The sequence below is a fragment of the Mastigoproctus giganteus genome, chromosome 1 (genome assembly GCF_048544385.1).
Source record: "Mastigoproctus giganteus isolate SK-2022 chromosome 1, ASM4854438v1, whole genome shotgun sequence".
Classification (NCBI taxonomy): Eukaryota; Metazoa; Arthropoda; class Arachnida; order Uropygi; family Thelyphonidae; genus Mastigoproctus; species Mastigoproctus giganteus.
The window spans coordinates 26,039,271-26,065,963 of NC_143575.1; the positions used below are offsets into that span (position 1 = coordinate 26,039,271).

At 35.7% G+C, this 26,693-nt stretch overlaps 1 protein-coding gene across 1 annotated transcript in view; it reads right to left on the reverse strand.

Moving 5' to 3' along the window:
- Window positions 1-577: 577 nt before the first annotated feature.
- The window catches only part of LOC150090656 (succinyl-CoA:acetate/propanoyl-CoA:succinate CoA transferase), a 126,046-nt gene continuing 99,930 nt past the window's right edge, over window positions 578-26,693 (reverse strand). Inside the window, exons 6-8 of the mRNA XM_090372041.1 lie at window positions 25,257-25,394; window positions 4,320-4,448; window positions 578-2,496 (exon numbers count right to left, since the gene is read on the reverse strand). Of these exons, the coding sequence (XP_090228167.1) occupies window positions 2,312-2,496; window positions 4,320-4,448; window positions 25,257-25,394 (452 nt within the window). The 3' untranslated portion in view covers window positions 578-2,311. The remainder of the gene's footprint in view (window positions 2,497-4,319; window positions 4,449-25,256; window positions 25,395-26,693) is intronic.

The following is a 26,693-nucleotide window of genomic DNA, read 5'->3' on the forward strand; positions in this document are numbered from 1 at the left end:
CTTTATTTGAGAAATGACCTACATCGGTGAATCAAATAGGAATAACACACCTGCACAATAATATTATGAACCAATATTACAGGAAGGGAAGAAAAAATTGTCATTCTGTAATGGCAAGCTCTGTTTCATTTATTATGCATTCCAGGTTTTGCTCTATCTAATTATTTATTCATATCTCTTCAGCATTTCTTGGATCACAAACATATAGCAACCCAGATACACACTCAAAACTGACAAAACTATTGAACTGAATTTTACTGTTGAGCTATCAAAATTTAGTGAAAAGATGATAGACAGATTGGAAACTATATTCATATGAGTAATGTTATTGGCAAATCTTTGTTGTTTCTAATAAAAGTATGGAGTAAAAATTATTTTTTTAAACTGATATTAAGCAATTACAAAAAAAAAAAAAAAAAATATATCAAAAGGTTGAATCTGTAAATTACTTCTTTTTATAGGTGACAGGATTACTTTACAGAAAGTACATTTTAGAAACATGACTACTGGAATTCAGGGTATGCTAATATTCCCACCCCTCATATATAGTTTAATACTACACAAAGAACAAAACATATTTATTTAATAAAGCCTTTATTATTCTTATATTCCATGACAAATGAATGCAAAGGTGGGTACTGATATTTAATTTCTGTATAACTGATTTTTCTGAGATTTTTGAGGTTATCACCTCACTATTATAATCACTTTTAGTATACTACTCAGTCTGTGAAATATTTCAAACTTTTATAGCCCATTCTGCTTGGGGTGACAGGTGGGAAAAAAATTCTTCTCACTTAGTTGTCATCTGACAGACAACTGCATTACATAAATTCCAACTATAGCCTTCTTTTTCTATCTAGAATTGCTGTTGGCCATTGACAAATAACTACCTGTAATTGGCATTAAGCATATCTAACGTATATGCATATGCAATATTATGACATGTTAATCTGAAATAAAAAGCAAATGGGCCCAAGGTAAAATAATTACAAATATTTCAAATAATTTAAACAGTTGCCTGCCTTTTTCTTCTCTTCTCTCAAAAGTGATATCTTTCATCTGCACATATACAATGATTCTTGTTACTTAATAACGGTTTAATAAGAATTTTTGAAATAAAATGCAACTGAAAGAATGACAAAGAAAATCATGGTTACAATTAATTTTGGGCTCTTAAATTTATGCATGAAAGGAGGCATTACAAGATTCTATGATTTATTAGAGAAATCTTGTACAGAAAATATAACTTCAATGTTTTAAGAGTCTAGTCTACAAACTTTAAAATGCTAATTATGCATAATATATTTAGTTTCTATATAAATCTTCCTATTATTGACATCATAATTATACATTTTTTTCTTTATGCCAGCGAAGGAACTTTAAAAGTATTTTATATTATCTTCATTACAAGTGTTTACAAAAGAATATACATATTATACAAGTTTTTCCAGACCTATATTTTCTTTTCATTTGTCCAATTTGTTTTTGCTACAAATTTGTGTAATATCATTTCATAATTTAGCACTCATTACTTGAATATAATGATGCAGATCTTATATTTTTGCTTGATCTGCATTGCTCTGAAGGAATATAACTATACAATTTAATGTGATTTCACAAATTTATACAAAAAAAAAAAAAAAATCAAAACAAACAGTAATCACTTGTACTGCAGTAAAATGTCTTTCTAAAACAGTTTTAAAAATTACCACCTGTATACTTTTTTTCAGAAAATTAAATGTGGTGACCATCAGTAACAAAATATATCAAATCTGAATTATTCTACAAATTGATGATATACACATATGGAATATGTTGAGCATACCTTTTCTAAACAATTGCTATCATCTTATACAGGTACTGTTATGTTTTTTTCTGTGTAATAGAGTGAAAATGTAACCAAAGTAAATCCCAAATAATCATAACTGAAAAGTATAAATGCAACATATACACTATACAAATACAAACTATTATCCAAATTATTATTTTCTGGGAATTTTCACAAAAATTAATACCAAATTTCCACTTATGTACAAGAAAGCTAATTAATATGTAATTTCATCTGATAATATGTACTATTAATATCTGCATTGTACTAGGACAAGCTACAAATTCATTCAATATATACTTAAAAATGCTATCATTTTTACTAATAATGCAATTAAAATATTCTACAGCCTTTTTTGCAGATAAGTTTCAAAATTCTGTTCATTTTAAAACCTTGGACCTCTCTACCTTCTGATAGTATGTTTGTGTTTGCGTGATTATAAGCATCTCAGTAACCTGTCATGGACTTGGTGCATCCTGTTTATGGAGAAGGCATGCACTTCAGCCTTTCAAATGCAGATTTTTCCAAGCTTTCTCGATGATTAGGATGAGCTATTTGAATTAGAGCATGGGCACGCTGACGAATGTTCTTGCCAAAGAGGTAAGCAATACCATATTCAGTCACAACATAGTGAGTGTGAGCCCTTGATGTTACAACACCACCACCTGCAAGAAGGGAGAGAGGAAAAAACATTGTTACTAGAAAGCAGCCAATAACAAAGAAACAAAAAGTAATAACAAATAATTAAACGAAATAAGGATTTAAAATGGTAAAGACATAAGTAGAACACCTAACTGCCAAAAACTTACAAAGCTAACCAGAGGATTTATCGTATGTTTGAAGCTATCTGCTGATATGCTTGAGGGTTTTTACCTGAGCTTTATTAATGAAAATCAGTTCATAACCAAACAAAAGTAAAAAAATTTACTTAATTTAGTCATGTGATAAATCAATTTCCCATGCATTGAGAATAATAAAATTAATTTCTTCTTCATCTATAATGGCATTTGTTCTAAACAAATTTCAGAACCACGCACTGATCATTTATCTCATCTCATGTTATTTGTACATGACCTTTGATTAGCTGCTAAAGGTTAGCAGCAAGTGGGTCGGGTTACAGATCAAATCTCACGTAATTCAGCAGTGTGGGTGTGGTTTCAGTTTTTGAATAGAAATAACGTAATACAATAATGTCAAAAATTAATATTACCACATAAAATAACTGTTTTCATTAGTTATTTCTCTAAGTAACATTGAAAATTGCTAAACATTCAGTGAATATCTCCCTGCAAATGCCTAGTTTCAAGACTCTTCAAATTTGCAGAACTCAAGTCTAACCCAGTAATAGTACCTTGAGCACCCCTGATGAATCTTGTTTTGCTCTGCACTCATTCCAAGAGAGCTACACTTTCCCAAAACTTAAGCTTCTAGATGACCTGCATTGTAGTACTCAAACTGCAGCCCATCCATTGCCTTACATCGATGAGATGATGGCCTCTTTTTTCCTATTAGAAATATTTCATGTAGTTTCTGTTACAATAAGTTTTCTACAGGTATTTCTATGTTCTCACAAACATGTATCTGAAATTGCACAACTTCCAGATCATGTGTGGAATGGAAAACAGCCAATCTTCTCATACTTTTAACAACACACTCACCAAATCAACCATTCTTCATTCCTTTCATTTTCATTTGAGGGAGGTTGTTGAAACAACCTCTCATATTTATTTCTCATAAAATTAAACCTACAGAAATTAAAATAAGCTTCTCCTGTTTTCTCCAACCCTGCCCCAATTCACAGTACTAAACTATCGATAAATAAAAAAGTACATATAATCATTAATTAGAAACTTATGAGTATTCCAGGTTTTTCATCGTGTAAACATGCCAATAAGTTATAAAACAAACTACTACAGATATGTACACAAATCTGCAATTTATCTCTGTACTGAGCACATATACCGCTTTGCTTGGTAGTAAAATAATAATAAATAAATCATGTATAATCATAATAAAACAACACTTCACTGTTTAGAAGAAAAATATTTAATCACCATACAAGTTAGCGAATTTGCATCCTTAAGTATATCTCATATTGTGAATACCTTCACAATGAGTTTCCATGATATTGCACTACCTTTAGTAACCATAGGAGAAGACTATTGTCCCTTATTCTCAGTGGATACCATCACACATGTGGCACCGTTTTGGAGCTTATTCGGGCAGTTACCCTGGTGTTGCAATGATGACAACCCAGTTGCAAAGTACAACTCCACAACATGAGAGATGCCTGACGGTGTGGAGTAATTTAGATTAAAGAACAGTTTATGGCCAAAGCCTCAGGTTACGTAGGGAGCTAACTAGCACACAAGTTAGTGCAATTGTATCATTTCTGTAAGTAGCCAACTACTTAAGTACAGAAATGGTGCAATTGCACTAACTTGTACACTAGCATGTGTTTAGAAGAGTGATTTCTCATTTAACTTACCCTGTTTTAAAAATGGTACAATTTTAGATTCTCCATTCTTCGTAGTAGAGGGCATAGCTAAAATGGGCTTTCCCTTTCCATCAAGTCCCATCGCAGCTCCTCGCAAAAAGTCTACTTGACCACCAACACCTATTAAAAATTTGAAAAAACTATTTAAAAAAAAAAAATCATAAAAAAAAAAAAAAATGCTACCTAATCATAAAATGAATCATTAAGAAAGATAAAACTTCTGTTCATTCAAGAAAAATTTATTAATTTAAATTCAAATTCTATAATAAATTAAGGTAACTATGCTTTTCACCAGTTACCTAATTTATAGGTCAGTCACTTTTAACGTGTAGGTTTCGTTTCAATAAAGCCTATGCACAAAAATGGTATTAGAAAGAAAATTAGAATCTCCAAGGATTTAGTGATCTGTAATTAATACTTTATATTTAGAAAACATAAGTTATTTTCTGGCAACACTACATAAAGTATTTCTACAGGTGTTTATAAATTAAGTGGGTGAAAAAAAAAAAAAATCATCCAGGGGCTCACATCTGGTGAGTATGGGCTTAGCACACCCAGGGTCCTGAGCTGGATATCATCATTCTTCTCCTTCTTGATGATTCCTTTCTACTTCTCTCTCTCTCTAAGGGTAATAGGGAAATTTTTTTTTTTTTGGCGGGTGCAGCTTAAGCCTCAGGCTTCCTTGCACCATATGGCTAATAATAATCAAGACACGAAAGTAATTTTAGTCAAAAATAAACAAAAGGAATGTTTTAATGGCCACTGATTTCTATGCAGTGTTCAAAATAACAGATTTTTAAAAATTTTAACATTTCAAAAGCAAAAAAGAATTATTTAGTCAAGATGATTAAAGCAACGTTTAATCTGAAACCACAACATACCACACCTGGTTACATTGCAGTTTCAGATACAATGTGAGTGTGATCATGATCCCCAAGAGATGCACTTCATAGCAAAACACAAATTTTGCATAAAAAATAAACACTAGCAGTGAAACCAACTAATGGTTTGCAAAGTGTGGACTCAGTAGTCCACACTTTGCAAACAATTAGTTGGTTTCCAGACAGTAACTCAGTGGAATTTCCAGCTTGATTTCCTTTGGAAATCAATTTGGAAATTTCACCAAGTTACTGTACTCTCTTCCATTGTATGTTCCCTCAATCAGATGATTAAATTATTTACAATCACATACAGTAAAACCACTGGTTGATAAAGTTATAAAAAACAACATTTTGGAATTCAAAAGTACATCACCAAGGGTGTCAAGACTACTCCTCTGGATTTCTAAGAGGTACAAGCTAAAGGTTATAATGATTTTTGCACCAACATTGAGCCATGATGATGAAGAGGTTGAAGAAATGTACAACGAAATTCAGAGTCTTCTAGATGAACAGAAAACTCACTACACTATCATTATGGGGGACTTCAATGTTTCAATGCTAAGGTTGGAAAGAGACAAAACAGTGCAGAAAGGGAAACTATTGGAAATTTTGGAGTTGGTGAAAGAAATGAAAGACGTGGAATTTGCAGAATCGTGAGGACTGCACTAATGAACACTTTTTTCAAGAAAAGGGTGATGGACATGGAAGAGCCCAAATTGATTAACAACTAATGAAATCAACTTCATCCTCACTAATAGAAGATATATCGTGAATGATGTTACCGTCCTGAACAAGGTAAACATTGGAAATGATCACAGAATGGTAAGGTGCACACTTGATATAGATGTAAGAAAGGAAAAAACTGACTCGAGTAAATAATACGAAGGTCTTTGAGATAACAGAAGAGGAGAAAAAGCAGTATGTATTGGAACTTAACAACAAGTCTGAGCTTCTGCAGACTGCTCAGGGCCAAGATATCAAGGAGGAATATTATAAGTTTCTGAAAGTGATAAAGCCCAAGAAACCTACAGGTAAAAAGAAATCCAAAGAAGAAAAAATTAGTCAAGAAACACTTGTCATGATGAACCGAAGATGACAAATGAAGAGCAAGATAAACACTTACAAGGAGAAAATTGAGTATACTGAGTTATGCAAAGCCATTAGAAAGAGACTCAGAGAGGACATAAGAAGATTTAACACAAGCAAAGTAGAATAAGCATTAAGGGAAAACAAAGGACTTAAATCAGCAGCCATGAGCAGTAATACAGAAAGACAAATGATACTGAAACTGAAGAATAGCGATGGTGTACTTATAAATAGCAGAGAAGGCATAATTCAAATAGCAGAGGTCTACTATAGAGAATTATGCAAGGAGCGAGGGAATGATGCCAGCAGTCAAGAAGATGGATCGCAAATTAGTAACGCATACAATATCCCGATATCCTTCCTGATGAAGTAGAACACAGGTTGAAGAAAATGAAAGATCAGAAAGCCCCGGGGGAAGATGAAGTTACTGTAGAGTTGTTAAAATTGGGAAGAAGAGACATAACACAAAAATTGGAAAGACTTCAAAAAATGCATTAGAAAAGGTGTGACCCAAGGAGTGGAATAATGCAATCATAGTTTTGCTGCATAAGAAAGGAGATAAATCAGAAATTGGAAATTATAGACCAATTAGCTTGTTATCCCACATCTACAAGTTGTTCACTAGGGTCATTACTAACACATTAGAAAGAATACTTGATGAGAATCAACCAAAAAGAGCAAGCTGGCTTTAGGACAGGATTCTCAACTATGGATCACCTTCACGTAATATCACAGCTAATGGAGAAAGCAAATGAATATAAAACACCATTATGCCTGGCATTTGTGATTATGAAAAGGCATTTGACTCCATATAGCATAAGGCATGTTTCAGGCACTGGATAGCATTAGCATTAGTAGAGGCATTTGATGCAAGAAAGCAAGCTTATGCAGCATCAGCCAAAAAAAAAAAAAACCCCACTTCACCCCTCTGTTCGTTCAAAATACCTGTCCAGCTGAGCCTTAAACTTATTTAGGCTATCAACCTCCACTACAAGGGATGGAAGTCTGTTCCACCAACCAACCACCCGCTGGTTAAGGCAAATTTCCGCACATCTATCCTACATCTGTCTTTCCTCAATTTGAATTTATGCCCTCTCAGGTGATTATTCTGAGCTAGAGGAAGAATCCCATCAGCACTGAGCATGCTCAAACCATTCAAGGCTTTATACACCTCTATCAGATCACCTCGCTGGTGCCTAGTCTCCAGACACTGTAATTTGCAAAACTTAAGCCTTTCTTCGTAAGAGCACCCCCTTTGTTCCATTCACTAATCTTGTTGCCCTTCTCTGTACTCGTTCCAGCAGCTCTACATCCTTCTTGAAATGAGGCCTCCAAACCTGTATACAGTACTCTAGGTGTGGCCTGACCATTGCCTTATACAAGGGAATAATCACCTCCTTATCCCTGCTGGAAAAATTCCTGTATATCATTGACAATACTCCATGGGCTACTCTTGCAGCCCGTCTGCACTGCTCAGAGAACTTCATATCTGCCTGCACAACCACCCCCAAGTCCCTTTCATTCTCTACCACTGTCAGTGTAGTACCACAGAGTTGATACGTTGCTCTGGGGTTGCTGTTTCCCATGTGTAGTACTTTACATTTGTCAATGTTAAACTTCATTTGCCACCTCTCAGCCCATCTGCTCAACCTTTCCAGATCCTGTTGCAGCAGCATAGTGTCAGTAGTGTCCTTGACAACCCTGCCAACTTTTGTATCGTCTGCAAACTTGGACATTAAAAGCTTGATATACCATCATCAATATCATTTATAAATACAGAAAACAATAATGGACCCAACACTGAGCTCTGAGGGACTCCACTAATAACATTAGTCCACGATGAGCAGTGTCCATTGATTACCACTCTCTGTCTTCTCCCCCTCAACCACCCCTTTATCCATAGCAGCAATTTGCCTCCAATGTCACACTGCTCCAATTTGTGTAGCAGTCTTTCATGTGCAACAGTATCAAAAGCCTTTCTAAGATCCAAGTATATAATATCAAAGCTATTCCCTGCATCCAGTTTTTTTGTGACTGCATCATAGTATCCAATCAAATTGGTCAGGCAAGACTTCCCCTTAACAAAACCATGCTGTGTCCCAGCAAAAACTGAAGTCTTGTCTAAATGATCCTGCAGTGCTTCTTTAACCAGTGCCTCCATTAATTTTCCTGGAACAGAAGTTAAGCTCACAGGTCTATAATTACTTGTGTCAGCCTTTGCTCCTCCTTTGTGCATTGGGGTCACATTTGCACATTTCCAGTCTATGGGTACCTCCCCTGAGTCCAAGGAAGCTCTCATAATTATGGCTAAGGGTTTGCTTACTTCCTTTGCTGCCTCCTTTAATATAACTGGATAGATCCCATCCACCCCGGGTGCCTTTCTTGTGTTTATCTTCAACAGTTTCTCCTCCACTGTACTCTCAGTTATTTCAAGATTCTGTAGCTTACTGCTAGAGTTGAATACACCTCTGGCATTCCCCTCGCTGAATAACTCCTAATGTGTGAATGTCGATGCAAAATATTCATTTAGTTTGTTAGCTACCTGAGCAGGATCATCAACAGTTGACCCATCGATATCAAGTGGACCAATCTGATTCATCCCCTTCCTTCTAGAGTTTACATAAGTAAAGGACTCTTTGCTGTTTTTCTTTGCATCCCTTGCCAAGGATTTCTCGTAATCTGCCTTCGCCTGCCTAACCTCCTTTGTAACTTGGTTGCATATCAACTTGTATCTATCATAGGCTTCTGTGTCATGTGTTAATTTGTAAGTATCCCATGCATTTTTCTTCTCTGCCATATGCCTCATTAGTTCATCTGACATCCATTTTGGCCTAAACCTTGAACAGTATTTCTTAGTTGGTATGTAAAGCCTAGTAGCTTCCAAGATAAGTTCTTTGAATGCTTCCCATTTTGAATTTGCTGTTGGTAACATCATCAGTTGGTCCCACTGTATAGAATTTAAATACTGTCTCAGTCCATCGTAGTCACCTTTACGGAAGCAATAACCCTTCCCTTTACCCCTGATGGTAGTTACCTCTTTGAGTAAATCCCACTTCAGCACACTGTGATCACTGCCACCTAGTGGTTCATTTATCTGCAGATTCTTAATGCATGAAGAGTCACTGCTGATAATCAAATCAAGAGTATTACTCCCTCTAGTTGCCTCCCGAACATGCTGATGTAGAAAACAATCATCCAATAAATCCACAAAAGCCCTGCTAGTGTGTGAGTGACCAGCCCCCAAATTCCAGTCAATATCTGGGAAATTAAACTCTCCCATTATAAGACACTCTGATTTACTGGCCCACTCTATTTCCCTGTACAGTTTCTTATTATACTCATCAGAGTCATTAGGCCTATAGCACACTCCTACTCTCAATTTTGATCTCCCAATGCTTATGTCACACCAAACTGACTCAACACTGCACTGTCCAGCGATGTCGACTGGCTTCACTTCCTTGGTTTTTATGTGTTTCTTAACTAATAGCATAACCCCTCCCCCCATTCCTATCCTGTCTATCCTTTCTGTAGACGTTGTACTCCCCAAATTCCAGTTCTGCATCCCTTATATCTGTGTGACACCACGTCTCTGATATCTCAACAACATCTGCCTTTGATGTTTTGAGCAATACCTCAAATTCATCAAATTTATTTACTAAACTCCACTCCTAGCATTGGTGTACACGCAAGTATACCTGCACCTGTTTCTATTCTTAGCTACCCGAACACAACCCATGTGTTTACTTGTACCGCAATGGCTCCCAGCAGTCTCTGAAATATCATGCATCTTGTTTCTCAGGCTTCTGCTCATTCTAATAGAAGCAGTGCAAGAATCTCTTTCACCTCTGCCAGTGGCTACCGTCAATCTATTGGTCTTTGTCTCCCCCCAAGCTAGCAGTTTTCCGACCCACCTAACACTGCCTCAATAGCATCAGCAAATATTCTTGCACCCTTTCTATTTAAGTGTATCCCATCCCTGTAGAAGCAATCTCTCCTGTTAACAAGTACAGTCCAGGCTGAAAAAATTCTACCCCTTGAGCCTTGCACAATCTTTCCAGGGCCGAATTGATCGACAAGGCTCTCATCATATACTCCCTCCTATCGTGTCTGGGCAGAATTGCAGACACTTTCAAATTCAAGCCTAATTCTTGGCTTTTGTTCAACAGTGACCTGTACTTGTTAAGTAATTATGCGGTCTCCTACTCTTAATATCATTAGTGCCAATGTGTACAGCTATATCACCTTTTGTGCCCTTAAAAGATGATATTCGCTCTACAACGTCATCAACCTTTGCCCCTGGCAGACATACTTATATATCTATAGACATGGTATAGATACTATATATTATGATTTTGAAGAAAATATATAAGAACACTACCTCCTTTATTAGACTAGAAAAAGACAGTAGCAAATTTAAAATTGGGAAAAGAGTTTAACAAGGAGACACAATATCTCTGAAGTTGTTTACTGCTGCCCTTGAGGAAGCTTTCAGAAGATTAGACTGGTTGCAGAAAGGAGTCAATGTGAATGGAGAGTACCTAAACCATTTACGATTTGCTGTTTGTTTGTTTGTTATTTGGTTTTTAGGAGCATTAGCAACTAAGGCCATATTGCTCCGGGATATGTGGTGGTCATTCCCTGACCTTTCCTCATCTTCCGTATTTGGTGGTGACGGGCTCGAACCCCGGTCTAATCAAGAAGCGTGTGCTACGCACTGCTGCTCCTTCCCACCTGGCTACGGAGGCGCTTACGATTTGCAGATGACATTGTGGTCATAAGCTACGATCCCAAAGAATTAGAAGAAAATCTTAATCATTTATGCACAGTTAGTAAGGATTTTGGACTAAAGATGAATATGGCTAAAACAAAAGTAATGATGAACAAGTATGCCACGGAAAGGGAAATAATGATTGAAGGAGCAGTAATTGAAAAGGTGGAGGCATATACTTATCTGGGACAAGTTATTAGCTGTAATAATGATAAATGGCTGGAAGTCAAGAAAAGAATAAATTTTGGATGGATAGCATTCACGAAATATAGTCACACACTGAGGAGCAATATCCTAATTTGTCTGAAACATAAAACAATGAACCAATGTATACTCCCCACCATGACTTATGGAAGTGAAACTTGAGCACTCACCAAAAGAATGGAAGAGAAGCTGAGAACTACACAGCAAAGAATGGAACAAATTATATTGGAATCAGACTGTTAGATAAGAAGAGAAACACATGGATTAGGCAGCAAACTCAAGTAAAGGACATTCTTATCAAAACTAAAGAACTAAAATGGTCTTGGGCAGGACACACAGCTCGAAGACATGATGACAGATGGACTAAGAAAATAACAGAATGGTACCGAAGAGGAGCTAAGAGAAATCCTGGAAGACAACAACGGCGATGGACAGATGAAATTCATGAGTTTGTGGGTAGTAAATGTATGGCCATTGCACAAAACAGAAGGAACTGGAAAGTTGCTGGAGAGGCCTTCATCCTGCAGTGGATTGAAAATGGCTGATGATGATGATGACAGTAAAACCTCACTTAATGGAGACGTTGTAGACACTAAGGCTTGGGTTCCATACAGAAGTATTAGAAATGACATGTTAGACAATCTCTTCAAAATGGACACGCTCTGATATGGATGCAGATATTTTAATTGGTATCCTTTTGGTATTTTCAACCTCCCTAGGTGGAACACATTGAAGGATAACTGACACATGCATTTTTGTTGGTCAACAGATATTTGTAATGAAGGTCATTACAGTAATAGTAATTAGACTTGTCATAGGCATAGATGGCACACTATGGATGTTGAGCATATAAACAAATTTTAATTTGTTAATATACTCACCATCCATATTGTGACTGCAGCAAACCACCTATGAATTCTATCCATTGGGCATGGCTGTAGCTTCAAATACTGTTAGTAACATTGAACAGTGTAGTTCACCAGAGATTAAAAAACATTATGCTTACAAAGTGCAAATTGTCCAGGAAATTAATTAAGCCTTGCCAGAAACCACAATGAGAGAAATTCACTGTTCACATTCTCAATTGTATAGATGAAGACAAGCACTTTCTGTAAAATGTCGTTTTCAGTAATGAAGCAACATTCCGCCTGTCTTGTAAAGTTAACAGACACGATTGTCGCATATATGGATATCTGAAAATCCCTACTCAGTTCACAAGTGTGATAGCCTCAAGGTAAATGTGTGGTGTGCATTTTCCTTCAGCCAGTTGACTGGGCCACTTTTTTTTCACGAAAACACTGAAATGTACAAATTACCTAGACACACTCAAATTGTATGTTGCAACTCAGTTGGAAGATATGATTGTTATTTGTTATTTGGTTTTTAGGAGCATTAACAACTAAGGCCATATTGCTCCAGGGATATGTGGTGGTCATTCCCTGAACCTTTCTGCATCCGTATTTGGTGGTCAAACTCCGGTCTAATCAAGAAGCGTGTGCTATGACTGCTGCTCCTGCCCACCTGGCTACAGAGGTGCCAATGGAAGATATGATAAGCACCATATGTGTTCCATCAGTAAGATGGGGCATCATCATACTGGAGCTTGCACATGCATGATTTCCTCAATAAAAAATTTCCTAACTGATGGATCGGCTGGGACGGTCCCATTCCATGGCCTTCTTGGTCCCTAGATAGCACACCTATAGATTTCTTTGTATGGGACTACATAAAGGAAAAGGTGTATGCAAAAAAAAGTTAACAATGTCATAGAGTTAAAAGACTGGATTGAACAGACAGTAACTTCCATTTCTCAATAAATGCTTCAAAACACTTGGAAAGAAATCAGCTACTGCCTTGACATTCTATGTGCTATCAAAGGTGCCCATATGGAGGTTTACTGAAGTGCAGCAAACTGTTTTACAATACCAATTACAATAAAATTTTAATTGAGTTTCAGAATCGAATAAATAATTTATAGAGACCATGTAGAAAATGGCTAAACTGACCTCTGCAAAGCAAGCACTCCCCTATAGTAGATACTTTCTTCTGACCAAATGGTGTCTGCTGTAGAGAGGTTTCACTGTAATTAGAATTCAGAAAATCTTTTGACACTGTTTCACATAAAAGCCTGCTGTACAAATTGGAGCAGTGTGGCATTTGGGGCAAGTTACTGCTATGGATAAATGGATGGTTGAGTGGAGGAGGACAGAGTAGTTATCAATGGGCACTAATCTTCTTGGACTGCTTTTATTAGTGGGGCTCTCCAGGGTTCAGTGCTGGACCAATTGTTTTCTAATATTTATTAATTACACTGATGAAAGCATATCAGGCTTAATGCCTAGGTTTGCAGTTGATATGAAGTTTGGCAGGGTGGTTAATGAGAATAATCAGGGTATGCTACTGCAACAAGATATAGAAAATTTTAGGCAGATAGGCTGAGTAGCAATTGAAGTTTAACAGACAAATGCAAGGTACTGCATATGGGTAGTTCAGAATGTAAAAGACCTGGGGATTATTGTGCAGTCAGACATAATCTCAGAGCAGTGCAGAAGCGAGTTCTAGGACAGCTCATTGGGTTTTTGTCTATGATATACAGGAATTCTGCCAGCAGGGATAAGGAAGCAATTATCGTGTTGTACAAGGCAAGGTTAGACCACATCTAGAGCCCTCCCCCATACAGGTGTGGGGGGGCCTCATTTTAGGAAGGTTTGTTATTGTTATTTGGTTTTTAGGAGCATTAGCAACTAAGGCCATATTGCTCCGGGATATGTGGTGGTCATTCCCGGACCTTTCCGCATCCTCCGTATTTGGTGGTGACGGGCTTGAACCCCGGTCTAATCAAGAAGTGTGTGCTACGCACTGCTGCTCCTTCCCACCTGGCTATGGAGGTGCCTCTTTTTTTTTTTTTTTTTAGGAAGGATGTGGTCTGTTGCAATGAGTGCAAAGAAAAGCAATGAGATTAGTGGGGGGGAACAAAAGGGTGCTCTTACCAGGCCTACACATGTGAGGGAACATAAATTCAAATTAAGAAAGAATGGTTGCAGGACAAATGCGTGGAAATTTGCCTTCAGCCAGTGAATACTCAATGACTGCTGGAATAAACTTCTATGTGCTGCTGTGGATATGAGTAGTTTGAATAAATTCAGGGAAGAACTAGACAAACTGTTAGAGGGGATGGACAGTGATATGGGAAATTTTTTTTTTTTAGCTTGCTTTCTTGCAAAATTTGCCACTACAGTCAGTCCTCGTATAGCACAATAGTTGCGTTCCTAGAAACCCTCGTGCAATGCAAAATCGTGCAATATAAACAACAGGCCCTATGGGAAAAATGGGGTTAGGTGCCAACCACCCAAGATTGAACACACATTTGTAACCAAAACATTACCAAACACAATAAATAATCGTAATAAAATATTACTAATGCTTTTGCTTCTATCGTAAGCAAACTTGTTTTTTGTTTGATTTTCTATCCAAACAGATGACAGCTGTTCCATCTCTTCCAATTCTTTGTGTCTTAATCTAATGGATTTTAATTACACTTTGAGTTGTTCCTGCTATGAAAGTTGTTTTTATTTTCTCTGCATTCTTTCTAATTCTCGGCATTGCCTCATTTAGGTCTGTAGCACGTGCAATATCACATGGTCTTTCATTTCGCTCAAAGCGTTTCACAATTTCATATTTTTTCTCTATCGACAGAGGCAGACTGGCCATAAGCCTTACCGGGGACACCCCAGTGGGCCAGAGGCCGGTGTGATTTTGGCCATAAACCATAGTATGAGACCACTATAAATTTTCCCCAGTAAGAATTTTTGACCCAGTCCGCCTCTGTTTATCGATATTGCTTTTCTTTTTCTCTCTGAATCTGCAGTGTCGTCACCAGGACGCTTCCTTTTCACACCTTTTAGTATTTTACTCATTTTTAGGGAATAAAGCACAATTACAAAACGAGGAGGCACGCTTGATACACATAAACAAAGCTGTGGGCGTGTAGCAACTGAATAAACAACACCGTAATGGCAGATATACACTATTAACACCTCACATTTTACTAAAGCACATTTCTAGGGGTTACTACCATAAAACAATAAAAACAATTTCCAGTTGCGTTTCTGCTAGTGGAATCTGTTATAAACTGGTAGTAAACTCGATCTAATTGCATTTGCGATTATACCGATAGCTGGAATTGTGTTGGTTTTTACGTTATTATGGTGAAAATGTGTTTCCCCTTCACTGATATAAAAAACAAATACATTTTCAGAATCTTCTCTTCATTCCTATCGTGTTGCGTTCGGTTGGGATGATTCCGTGTTCGACTGCCATTTCTTGTAAACACAAAGGCGAATCGTGCATAAGCGAATTCAGTTCGTGATATATAAGATATCGTTCCCCTATTTATAAATCATGTATGATCGAATTCATGTAGTGTTAACACGTGTTATACGAGGACTGACTGTACTAATATTTGAGATGTAATAAAAAATACTGCAACGAAATGTGAATTGCACACAGGACACCTGTAAAATTAAACATTTAGCTCTGAGAGGAGAAGCAACTATCATGCTAGTTAGTTGCACCATTTTCAGGTATAAATTTTTGTAAATGAAGAGCATGTGACATACTTTTAAAGGATAAAATCACATTTTGAATGGCAAAATCTTTTAAAGGCATAATGCAAAGTACACGCAAATTGATGAACATGATATATTTTTATAAGTTGCTACTATTGATTGCAGTCAGTACAGGTAGTCCTCGATTTATGCTGAGGTTAGGTTCCTGAAGGGACAGGCGCAAATGGAATCAGCACAAATGGAACTGTTTATATCATGGAGTCAATAGGAAATCACAGGGTTAGGTTCCGGGCGGGCACCAAAAATTTTGCCTACCTTTTTCAATACTAGAGTATTTAAAGCTCAGAAAAAAACTTGTTTAATTAAAAGTGTTTTATTTTTAACCTACATAAATACAGGGTGTCTCGAAAATATTGGTACAAACGTTTAGGGGAGGTAGGTAACATCTAAAGGAATGTGAATCGCATAGGAACCCATAACCAGAAACGTCACCGTAAGTCAGTACACGGCGCTGTTCATCAGTTCGTGAGAGGGAAAATTTCTGGTTTACTCATTCAAGCAGTAGTTGCCACATGAAGAGCATGCATCGATATACGAACTGTGAGCTGGCAGACATGCACCTAATGTATGGATTAGCAGAGGGCCCACACAGTGTGCGCCCCCATGCGGCACAACATCGCTTCGCAATAAATGTGTGGGCAGGTATGGTCGGTGACTGCTTAGTCGGCCCATACCTGTTACCATCCTGCACAAACTCCGCTAAATATCAGATCTTTCTTGAACAAGTTCTACCAGGGTTACTTGACGATGTTCCAGCAAATGTGAGATGCAACATTTGGTTTCAACATGATGGGGCGCCTGCCCATTATGGAAGGTGTGTTCGTGAACAGGCATTTTGGGCATCAATGGATTGGCCGTGGTGGACCCATTGCCTGGTCCCCACGTTCACCTAATTTATTGAGCCTTGATTTCTTTCTGTGGGGGCCCTCAACTCTATCATGTATGAATCGCCTGTGGAGAGGGAAATGGATCTCGTGGCGAGACTCATCTGCGCTGCTGCTACTGTCAAAGAAACTCCAGTCTCATGGTGGAACCTTCGAGCATCTGTTGTAACATCATGAAATGCATCCATCTCGTACTCCATTGTTAATATTATGTCAAATAAATGTTTGCCACTAATTACTGTCTTGTGTCATTTCTGCTACTACTTTCCTGTGACGTTTCCGGTTATGGGTTCTTGCGCGATTCACATTCCTTTAGACGTTACCTACCTCCCCTAAACGTTTGTACCAATATTTTTGAGACACCCTGTATAATAGTACGTACATGTAAATAAAAAATAAATTAATACATACATAAAACATTTTGACAGTGGTGTAATGCCAAAGTTTTAGTTGGCTTTTGAAGGTCCTGGTTGAGGATCTTCTGTTGACTGCCCTGGTTGAGAAGATTGCCTTTTTTTGAAGAAAGGATCAAGTGTGGATTGCCTGGATTTCTTTCTCCTTTCTTTAAGAATTTCAAAATAAGGGCTCAGGGTTGATATGACATCCCTTTTAACTGTGGCACTCCTCTCCCAGTCATGATCAATGTCACAGAGCTCATTAGTGAGGGACTCTACACTTGCAAGAATCCATTGTAGATCACTGCACTTTATAATTTTTAGAGGAGGAGTCTTTCTCTTTCTCCTGCTGTTGGCTAAGTTCTGCAGCTAACTCTTCAAGGTCTTCATTTGAAAGATATTCATCTGTAACTTCCTCTAACCCTGCCTCTTGTGCCCGCCTGCTGATGTCTTCTACAACATTCTGTTGTGGTTCAAACCCTCTGAAGTCATGCATTAAATCTGGGAGAAGTTTACGCCACACTCCATTTAGACAATTGACAGTCACTTCTTGCCAGGCTGTGTCGCCAATATTCTCTGATGGTAATGTTCGACATGTCCAAAGCTTTTACCATTTCTGTAAATGTTTGCCATAGGTAATAAGCTATAAAGGTGGCTATCACCCCTGGTCCATAGGTTGCAAAACTGATGTTGTATTAGGGGGCATGTAGACAATGTTAACTTTAAGAGGCATTCTGACTTCACCCAGATTTGTAGGATGTCCAGGGACATCCATAAGAAGAATAGCTTTGGTTGGCAAATTTTTGTCATTGCAGAATTTGAGAACAGTAGGGCAAAAACAGTTGGGTACAAATCCAAGAAGACGTGTCACCTAAACCTTCTAGTTTGACTTCCAGTACACAGGCAACATGGCTTTGTTTATGTCTTTCATAACATGTGGTGTTTCTGAGTGGTACACCAACAATGGCTTCAATTTTAAATTGCCTGACACATTTGCTCCCAACAAAATGGTCAGCCTGTCTTTTGATGCTTTAAACCCAGGAGCCCACTTTTCTTCATGGGCAATGAAGGGCACAATAATGAAACTGGCCAATAAAGGCCAGTTTCATCAACATTGAAGATGAGATCTGAAGGATATTCACCATCCTCTACTATGGCCTAAAACTCTGCAGGGAATGCAGCAGCTGCCTCGCCAGTAATTTTCACACGTCTGCATTTGGTTCTTCCTTTAAATCTCATGAACCAGCCCTTGATAGCCAAAAATATTTCTTTGCATTAACCTCCTCCTTTCTTCTTTAAGTCTTCAAAAATTGACTTAGCCTTTTCAGTTATTACAGCTTGGCTCAAGGGATTGTTTTTTTTTGGGTTCAAATCATCGACCCAAAGTGTCAGCAATTGCTCTATTTTTTCTAAAAGATATAATTAACTTGTGTAGCACTTACTCTGGTAGCACTTTGCATCAATTGTTTTATTTTATCAGCAGTCTTCATAATTGTAGTAATAGTCAATGGAGGCATATTCATAGCCCTGCACACATTAGGGCAGCTTTCACCAGCTTCCATCCTCCAAATAATCTCCATCTTATCTTATTTTCCAATGTGATAGATCGACATGCCTTTTTCACACTTTCATTTGCACTAGGATTAATTGAACTTCTTTTACCAGAAATAGCATCTTTTTATTCTATTAAATTAAAAACTTTATAACATGATTGGAAAAAACTGCACACAGCTATCACTATTATTATTATTTAATTTATTAACAGCACAATTAATAAAAACATGCTAGCATAATAAATTTCCAACACGTGCAAATGGCGTAAACAACAACCAACTGAATGCATTGCATGGACCTTTATCACCCGCATCGAGTGGCTACTTTGGGGACAGGAAGCATTTTCGCTGATTGGCTCAGATTGTTCCTGATTGCATGAACAGTGCATGATAAATTTTGTCTGACGATTTTAAACTTTCAATCTATAAAAAAAAAAAAAAAAAAAAAATTTGCAAAAATAAGTAAAAATAAAAATGGCCTTGTGGTTAGTGACCGGCCGGCACTATTGTGAAGCGGCACAAATCGGACTGGTGCAAAATGAGGGCTACCTGTATTATCTGTAATTATAGTGCTGCAGTATTATAAAATTCATTTGTACTGTTTATACTTAAAGTAGCACATCCTGGGGGATGGGAAGGGGGAGGAGGATCTATATTCTGATCCAGAATGTAACCAGTGTTACACTATGTTCCAGAGAAAATTATTTCCAAGATGTTGGTTTTCACCTATGCAATTATTCCCAGGAATACTTCAATCACATACTTTAGTTGGTACCTATTGGGCGGGACGGAGCCCTTTTTTTTTGCATATGACCATTCAGCTAAAGTGGCTATTCAATTAAATAGCTAAGTTGTCCCTCATTTCTTATTTATGAACTATACTATATACTATAAACTGGATTTCCTGTAAGTGTATCATTTGGAAATTTGGAAGCATATGATCATTATAAGATATAAACAATTTTGAAATAAATTTTTAAGTATGTGAAACACTGCTGTTTAATATTAAAGTGCAACACTATTAAAAAAAACTCTACAGCAATGGTACATTTACTTTAACACATTTAACCTATTCTACACACTGATGGCAAAATAATAACACACACAAAAAAAAAAAAAAAAAAAAACACGAAATTTGCTTATATAAAAATGCTTGCTTAGAGGTAATCTTTTAGTCACGGTTTGAAAAAAAAAAAACTGGTTATATTTTATTTGAAGCTATAACATGCTTTGCTTAGGAAATGGGCATTGAAGTTGTCCCTGACACACATTAATATCACTGCATGTGCTGCATATATATAGTCTGCAAATAAGATAGATATCTGGATCTTTCTGCACAATACAAAAAGGTCATAAATTGGTGTTATGTAATAAACAAGATGGGAATATACCTAAATATTTGTATTACTCTACTATGCATTTCTAAGTAAAAATTTCAATGAAAAATACAATTTATTGAATATTAGTAATCAGTACTAATTACTGATAATTAAAAAATAATGTGTAACGATATAGATCAGCGTTTCTCAATCTGTGTGCTGCAGCACATTACTGTGCTGCGAGTATGCTTCAATTGTGCTGCAGAAAATGCAAATTAATAAAAAATAATAATAAATCCAAGTTTTATAATAAAAATTAATTGTATTTTTTTGTTTTTATATAATTATGTTAATTTTTTACATATTTTCTTTTAAATTTCATGTATGTTCAAAAAATTTCTTTTAAGTTTCATGTAATTCATGAAATTTAATTCAAAAAATAATTCAAAAAAGAGATATTAAAAGTATTCAAAACAAATAACAAGTGTATTATTAAATATATATTAATTTAAACCCAACAGAAATAACTTCCACTTTGTGAATATTAGTATAGTAGTGATTGTAGTGTATATGGCGTTCTGCAAAATTTTTAGCATCTTTAAAAGTGTGCTGTAGCAACGAAAAGGTTGAGGAACACTGATATAGATAATTACAAAGGACAAAATTTTATTTTAACAAAATTTAAAAACAATAAACAATAGTGTCGACTTAATTTTTTTAATAATTCTTCACCTTCACTGGAAATACAGACAATTTCTTCCAAACTGCATAGTAATGCTGCTTCATCATGGTGTTCAGCAGATATACCAAAACATTTGCACATTTCTATTAGTAATCTTTTCTCCAATAATCTTCTTCCAAATTGCTTACATGAGCTGAATACTTTTTACAACATTCTTATAAAGTGAGTTAATTTTAGTTATTAATTTTAGTAAAATTTTATAAATTTTAATTATTAGTTATTAATTGCAATAATCTTGTTGACAAAATTTCACCACTGATGTTAATATTTCAAATTTAATTTTTTAACTCTGCCCAAATGTACTCAGTAGTTTTAATTAAAAACACTAGAAAGTCATTTTCTGAAAACACTATCAAATTTTTACAGTATTCCTTTTTTTTTTTTGGAGCACTTTGTTTTATCAAGCTAAAAAGACTTCTTAATGAATCACTGTGAGATATACACAATATGTGTAGAAAGTCAATCCATTATTTGTGTTCAATGAACTGTACAGAATGATAATGTGCACTGTCATCATATCGTTCTGACTGTTCATAGCAAATTCTGTTACTTCTTAGGTATATGAATAATAATACGCACACTGTTTCTAATTAAATGCTTTAATTAATAAATTCTACTTAATTGAAATATCAATCTCTTTTGTAAGTTTATTCCATAATTTTATTTTGAAACATCCCAGTCAAGGTAACTTTCTATTTCTTTATCCATAGTTTATGCAAATGGAAACAAATCACTTTGAATGGCTAGCAATGGCAAGTGATCCACTCAATATGTTTGTTTACGCTGTGATCAGTTATGGTTTGATTATTTATTCACGTCTCGAAACTTTGCACGATGTGAAATTTGCCTGAAATCACTTTCAGCATGACTGCAGCTTTATATATATAAAAAATCCACATTTCTGTATGGTTTTTAACCAAACATCCCCCATCAACTGATTTTATTTCACTTAAATAATATTTGTAACTCTTCTTTAAATTAAATACTTCCTTTAGGTCACCACATATATGCCAAGATTTCAGACTTTTAACAGCATTCTGCTAATGCAAAATTTTTAGTCCCAGACTGATTTTGGTTCTTAGTTTTACTAAATGAATCCCAAAATAAAATATCATTTCATTTTAATTCTTCTCAATAATAAAACACTGTGGTCAACAAAAACATTTCTAACCCACCTTCAAAATTTATCCTTCCATGTTTCAAAATATATAGATTTAAAAAATAAAATTAAAAATCTATTTGTCTGTATGTATGCAGTCCATGCTCGATACACAATCACTTATATCTCGGCTTTCAGAAATGTTACTGTGTGTGGGGGGGGGGAGAACAAAGTTCATAACTTTCACATTTCAGGGTCCACCTTTTTATTGCATATCCCCCACATATTTACCTGCAAACTACAGTTTGCATGCTTTTGCTTTGTACAATGCCATAAGCACCTCTGCTTCTTCTGGAAAAGAAAACTGAGTGTTGTTTTTGTAGTCTGTTTGCAATTCTGATAGAATTTGATACTGAAGTGTAACTGTTACCTCTAAATCTCCTTGTTCTGTAACTACTGTAAGTTTGTCCTAAATAATAACTTCATATTACTGACAAACTTTAACATCAAAATTTTCAATGTATACATGAGACCAGCATAAAATCCTGTGAGACTCGGCTGAGTGATGGCATCAACAAACCATTTTTGATTCTAATACTTAACTGTCTTTAATCTATAATCTATTGTAATAAAAATGCCATATTGCTCCAATTTATATAAAAGGCATTTATGTGGGAAAGGTTTATTAAAATTCATAAAAATTATGTAATGAAAGCTATATTTCCAATACAGAACAAAAGGAAACTTATTACCTGAACAGCTTCAACACCTTTAATGATGTTTTCATTGCAAAAATTTTGCAATTTTCAAATACATCTTAAAAATACTACTAAAGAGGGTAGAATAGTAAAAAGTCCACTAAAAACTTGCCTTTCATTTTAAAAACTGATCATCTCCCCTGGTATCTCATCTCTGTGTCTTTAATGCCCTGTGAAACCTCTCACTCTGTTCTTCGCTTACACTTCCTCAATTTTCTGGGAAAAGTCAATGGGGGAAGTAAAAATGTACCATGACACTTATGTTGCAGCCCAACTTCTTAAAATGTAGTACAGTCTCTATAATACTTCTTTGAAAACGACATTTTCTGTATTCTTGTGGCCTTCTGGTAACCTTATCTTAACATGCTGGAATGATCTGACCCGAGATATTGCTACATACAATTGGCCATGACTAAATACAGGGTTAGTAAGCGAAATTCTGACTTTATCAAATGTTTTCCCTTGACGTTTATTTATAGTCATCGCAAAAGCCAGCCGAACAGGAAACTGCTGTCTCTTAAATGAGAATGGCAAAGCTGAATGGGATGGAGTCAAATTTACACACGGTAAGAGTACCCATTTTCCTTTAGCTTCTCCTGTTATTATTTATAGATTCAAACAATTCTGATGCATAACTTTTGACTATAAGTCTCGTACCACTGATCATTCTTTCTGAAATTGCCATATTCCGCAGTAAAATAACAACCTCCTACTTTCAATTATAAAACGTTGGCCGGTAAACCACTCAAGCTGAGGCTGTCCAGGAATTCAGTTGGATATCGCAAAAGTTCTTCAGTATCTTCAGATATGATTGTGTTAACACTCTTATATTGTAATGAATCACCAGGCATCATTTGTAAAATTTCTAAATTGATTCTTTCACACTTGTCATTACTGTGATATATTAAATCTTTCGGAACCTTAAAAGCACATTTCAGACCGATCCTGAATACACTTGCAGAAACACGAAAAGGCGTGTATCTTCCTGACTGTGACATAATTATCAATCCTTAAATTATTACTCACTGTAAAAGACAAATAAATAAACTCAACGTTGATAACAATAATGAGTTGTTAAAAATTTAAATGTATTAAATGTAACGAATGGCAATGAGTGTATGAGATCGAGTGCGCAACGTGGGGACGGTGAGCTAGCAGTGCAATGGAATCCTAACGATTAGTTTCTTCTTTTAAGATAGGCAGCGCTAGCAGAGAATTATTATTATACTTTTTTTTTTTTTTTTCGGAACGAAGGACACAATTGTGCAAATGTGCAAACTGTTAATCAATTAAATAGTTAAAGTGCAAATTGTTAATAAAAAAAAAAATTCCTATAAACTTAAGACAACTGTTTATTTAACAGTTAACATCTTCCCGTGGCTCCATCTATGAAGTGAATGTTGAACTATTTTTGTTTGTACTAAAAATCTGGCCCATTTCGTAAAATGAAACTAGTCAAAATTTTTAAATTTTAACAACTTTGTGCACACCTAGGAAGAAATAGCTTCAATTTGAGACCACTTCCAGCCCGATCAGTTAAGCATATCGTTCACACTGACGGAGTAAATAAAACGGCTTCTGTATTAAATATATAGATAGTCCACACATGGCAAAGTTCTGACAAACTGTTTATTTTTTATTTATTTTTCTTTTGGGTGAAGCAACAAAAAGCCTGTGGTTTCCTTGCACTATATGGCTAATACTAATACTGACTAAAAATAAAAACTGTAGCAATGCTCTATTCACTGTTGTCCTGATTGAAGAAATCAGGAAGGAAGATCTAAAGAATAATGCAAGGCATGTTAGGAAGAAAGCATTTTATCTGATATTTGAAGAATGACTTTGTAGCAGAAACACTAGTGGCAGGCATATGTTGTGGAACTGTTAATTGTTCGATGCCAACAATACTGGAGAGAGCAGGCTGGCATGTTGAAAGCTTTTCTAGTGTCATTGACCTACTGCTTTGGTCAAAGGGCACTTCTAGTAAGGAAAAAAATGTTAGTGACTTCTGAAAACACGAAATATTATGAGAAGTTCTCACCTTAACCTCACTGCGCTACCCGTTGTATTTTTATTGTGGCAAATATATAAAGAAACTAATGGGATGTAGCCATTCCAAGTTCATGGCTGATCCTGGTATTTGAAATATCTATATGAGATAAAGGAGGTGGTTAGACTGTGGTGATTATTCTGAAAGGCTAATATGTGTTTGTCTGATTGTTTGTATAAATGTGTATGAGTGCCTGTATAGTGAAATGAAATGGAATTTCCTACTGCTGTAAACCTGTTATAAGTATACATACATCACAGCTTAACCATTTGGAAGCACATGTAAGCATTTTCATCCATATATTTTGAATTATCCCACCATGGCTGACATTTTAATGACTAAACACAGTAGTGCTTTAAGTCATAGCAGTACTGTGTTTAAGTCATAGCAGTACTAAACACAGTACTGCTATGACTTAAAGAATAACTCCTATAAATAAAAGATATGCACTATCAAAAATGTTAAAATCCATTTAAGTTTCCTCTGTGAAGGCTAATGGATAAAATTTACCAATAGCCCAATTTTCAATTCCTCTGTGAAAGTTATTGAATCAACACTTACCAGAATAGATTCGTGTGCCAATGGAATCTGATACCACTTGACCAGTCAAATCTACTTCAATACATGAATTAATAGCTGTGACTTTGGGATTGCGTGAAATGATAGTGGTGTCATTCACATAATCCACCACCAACATCACTAAACAAAAAAAGAGAAAAGATTAAAGATTTATTTAATAAATTATTCATTTTTCAGCAGCATGAAAATTCTTAAATTATTATTATCCTACACAGATACTTCCCTCCCCAATTAATTTATACTAACAATACAGGTTACCACTGTTCAATATATACTTAGCTAACTTGATCAACATTTGCATGTAAAATTAATTACCTCAAATTACTGCTGATATATTTATACTACTCTACCAAATTTTAGAATGTGGCTGCAGTGTTGCATTTAGCATTTGTTTCAGAGTAAGGGCTTCAGTGACTTGGGAAAATAACAGAAAATCAAAAAATTCTGTGCACAAAATAGTCAATACAATGAATACTAGTATTGGAAGTGTACATTCTATCGTTCATGGAAAGTATAAATATAAGAAAATTTATTTTCAGTGGATCCAAAGTTCTGATTGATCAATGAATTTCTGTCATAGTATTACTGGGGATAAAAGATGGTCCATTATGTGACCTAAAAACAAAGAAATAATCAAGAGAAATATACAATCATTGCTGCCCAAGAAAGTGTGAAATCATCATACTTTCTTGGGCAGTCTTTCCAAGAAAGTGTGGACAATCCATACTTTGCAATATCAAAAGTAAACAAAAGCAATCTTTTGTTTACTTTTGGTATTGCAAAGTGGGATTATTTTTTACACTAATTTTGTAACTTGTTGTCATTCTGTGTTTATTGTTCATAGGCTAGACTTTTTACATTATTGTACTAGCAATTATCTTCCCATTGCTAATAAGTAGAGAACTGTTGAACAAGTATGTGTGTACACGCATGTGGGTACATAACCATACAACACCCCCACTGTTTCAGTAAAGAGCAAGGGGAAGGAGCCTGTTAATAATGGGAGTCAATTGTACATTCTATGCACAATAACTGTGGAGGGGGAATTAACTGTTCATAGTGGGTAAATCAATTTTTAGCTCAACTGAGGATAATGAAACCAGAACTGTATTGTAGTTGAGTTAAACCAATTCTGAATTGTAAAAGAGAAATAAAAAAGTTATCACCTCCAGTTTAAAATATATTGTGTATGGTGGTTAATCACCTGACCTTTAAAAATAATGTTTCCACGTTAACCATTAATCAATGATTTTTTAATCATTGATTAATGGTTAACATGGAAACACCTGAACTTTTTTCTACCTTTATAAATATAGACAAACGTTTACTGCAATAGTTTCTGAACTGATTTTTTTGGTTGTCATACAGAAATTGCATGTGAGCCACAAGTCTTGCCAACCATGGCAAATGATGCAAGAA